Source organism: Littorina saxatilis, linkage group LG15, assembly GCF_037325665.1.
Source record: "Littorina saxatilis isolate snail1 linkage group LG15, US_GU_Lsax_2.0, whole genome shotgun sequence".
Classification (NCBI taxonomy): Eukaryota; Metazoa; Mollusca; class Gastropoda; order Littorinimorpha; family Littorinidae; genus Littorina; species Littorina saxatilis.
This window is the reverse complement of record NC_090259.1, coordinates 37,949,139-37,951,638: the sequence shown is the minus strand read 5'-3', so window position 1 is coordinate 37,951,638 and position 2,500 is coordinate 37,949,139. Positions and strand designations below refer to the sequence as shown.

At 43.0% G+C, this 2,500-nt stretch overlaps 1 protein-coding gene across 1 annotated transcript in view; it reads right to left on the bottom strand.

Annotated features, from left to right (window-relative positions):
• The window catches only part of LOC138949264 (nose resistant to fluoxetine protein 6-like), a 26,499-nt gene that overhangs the window by 23,514 nt on the left and 485 nt on the right, over positions 1 to 2,500 (bottom strand). Inside the window, exons 2-3 of the mRNA XM_070321052.1 lie at positions 2,181 to 2,447; positions 1,781 to 1,938 (exon numbers count right to left, since the gene is read on the bottom strand). Coding sequence (XP_070177153.1) covers positions 1,781 to 1,938; positions 2,181 to 2,447 — 425 coding nt within the window. The remainder of the gene's footprint in view (positions 1 to 1,780; positions 1,939 to 2,180; positions 2,448 to 2,500) is intronic.

The following is a 2,500-nucleotide window of genomic DNA, read 5'->3' as shown; positions in this document are numbered from 1 at the left end:
GGTCTGTTTCGACAGTGATATCAAAATCTCGACCTCCGGTCTCGATTTTGATATTACTGTCTCAACAGACCATAGCAGAAGATATCATCACACAGTCCGTCAATATTGGGTAGAGGGGTATTCTTCTTGGGTGCCAGCGCTTTATACAAATCGTGCATAATTATTGTTCTTATAAGTGTGTGTGTGTGAAAGAATGGCTGAGAGAGGGACACAGGGAATGAGGGAGAGTGAGAAAGAAAGAAAGAAAGAAAAAGAAAGAGAGAGAGAGAGAGAGAGAGAGAGAGAGAGAGAGAGAGAGAGAGAGAGAGAGAGAGAGAGAGAGAGAGAGAGAGAGAGAAAGAAAAAGAAAGAAAGAGAGAGAGAGAGAGAGAGAGAGAGAGAGAGAGATAAGATACGATTTTTTTCTTTTTTTTCTTAACGAGGGTAATGATTTAAGCAGTATAAAAAGAGAGAGAGAGATAAGATTCGATTTTTTCTTTTTTTCTTTCTTAACGAGGGTAATGATGTAAGCAGTATAAAAAGAGAGAGAGAGAGAGAGAGAGAGAGAGAGAGGGACAGAGACAGAGACAGAGAGACAGAGAGGGACAGGGAGACAGAGAGGGACAGAGAGAGAGAGAGACAGAGAGACAGAGAGAGAGAGAGAGAGTGAGACAGAGAGTATCAGAGAGACAGAGAGAGACAGAGAGAGAGAGAGAGAGAGTGAGACAGAGAGTATCAGAGAGACAGAGAGAGACAGAGAGAGAGACAGAGAGAGAGAGAGAGAGAGTGAGACAGAGAGTATCAGAGAGAAAGAGAGACAGAGAGACAGAGAGAGACAGACAGAGACAGAGACAGCGAGGGACACAGAGAGAGACACAGAGAGAGAGAGAGAGAGAGAGAGAGAGAGAGAGTGAGAGAGAGAGAGAGAGTGCGACAGAGAGTATCAGAGAGACAGAGATAGAGAGAGGGGGAGACAAGACAGACAGAGAAAGAGAAAGAGACAGACAGAGAATGAGTTCAAATAAGCTAGATTACATATAATTATCATGCTTTCATCAAATATTCAATACTCTGACAAGGGAATCAACCGTTGTACCTTGCCCTTTGATATGCAGCAAGATGATTACCTCCCTTGAAGACCTTTTCCTCAGTTTTGGACTAATTGTTATACCTATGTTGGGTGTGTGTTTTGTTTTAATAATGTTTTCACCCAAGTTCTTCGGACAATCAAAGATGTAATATTTTAGTTTTATGTCATGGTATTCGGTATCTACACAAAACAGTTTATTTATGCACGCATTGCATTATCTACTGTTAATTAGGAGCTTGGAACTGTAGTAGAAATAGCGCCATGCAAAAAAAACACCTTATTTCAGTGGAATCACCCTCTTTAGCCCCCTCCCCCCCCCCCTTCCCCCATTTAGGACTCCCTCCCTTCTGAAATATTTGTTCAGATTTTTTCTTCGTAAAATCTGCACATTTACTTCCATTTTGAGACTCCCTGGTATAATATTATAAGACCTGATTTTCTCAGATTGTTGGAGGTCGTGAAAAGGGGGTTAGGCCAAAAAATAAAATAGGTCTGTTTACGGTAACATAGGCCAAAAAAATAGGGTCGGTAGGTCGGGATTTTTTTTTTTTTTTCCAAAAAACCATATGTTTACATTATTTTGCAAATTTTTTTTTTTTTTCCCAAATGCCAAAACAAAGTCTAGGGTCGCGCAAAAAAAATAGGGTCGGTCGGGTTACCGTAAACAGACTATTTTTTTTTTGGCCTTACACTGTATTATTCAACACTTACTGCAAGTGGAACAGCGGCTGTGCAGTACTGTCCCGAGAAGTAAGGATGGAGCGGTATGGTTGTGTTGGCCCGTACTTTCTTGCACTGCTTGTAGCCCCCTGGCCAGTTCAGGTTGCCCTCTGTTAGTCCTGGGCTCGGTTTCCCCATGGCATCCAACACTGATGATGGAACCAGTGAAAATATTGTCAGGGTAGTAGAAAACAAAACAACATTAAAGGGTGATAAACTGAGGCCGCTTCTCCGCAGCCGCAATAAAAATAAATCTAGAAAGTTTTGTTGCAATACACATAGACCCACACACAGTGCCACAGTGCCACAGACACAGACACAGACACAGACACAGACACACACACACACACACACACACACACACACACATTACTGTTCAAACTAAGCTCACTCTGTAGAGCCCATGGACTTCTTTCCCCCAGCCCCACCACAAAAGCCATGGTGTGGTTGAGGCACAACTCTGAGGTTGTATTCTGTCCAGGCTGTTCCCCTCCTTCCACCAAACTCTCCTGGAGAACTGCATCAAGGCTTCCATCTACCAAACTCTGCAGTGACTGCAGCACTGCAAACTGCAACCGTGACTCTGGCAGTGCAAGCTGAAGAATGGTGGCTTGAATGTTGTCTATGTTTTCCTTGTAGCTTTTGCTTGTGACCGGACCTGATTGAAAGAGAGAAACAACACCCACTGTGTTAGCGCATACATGTATGTCT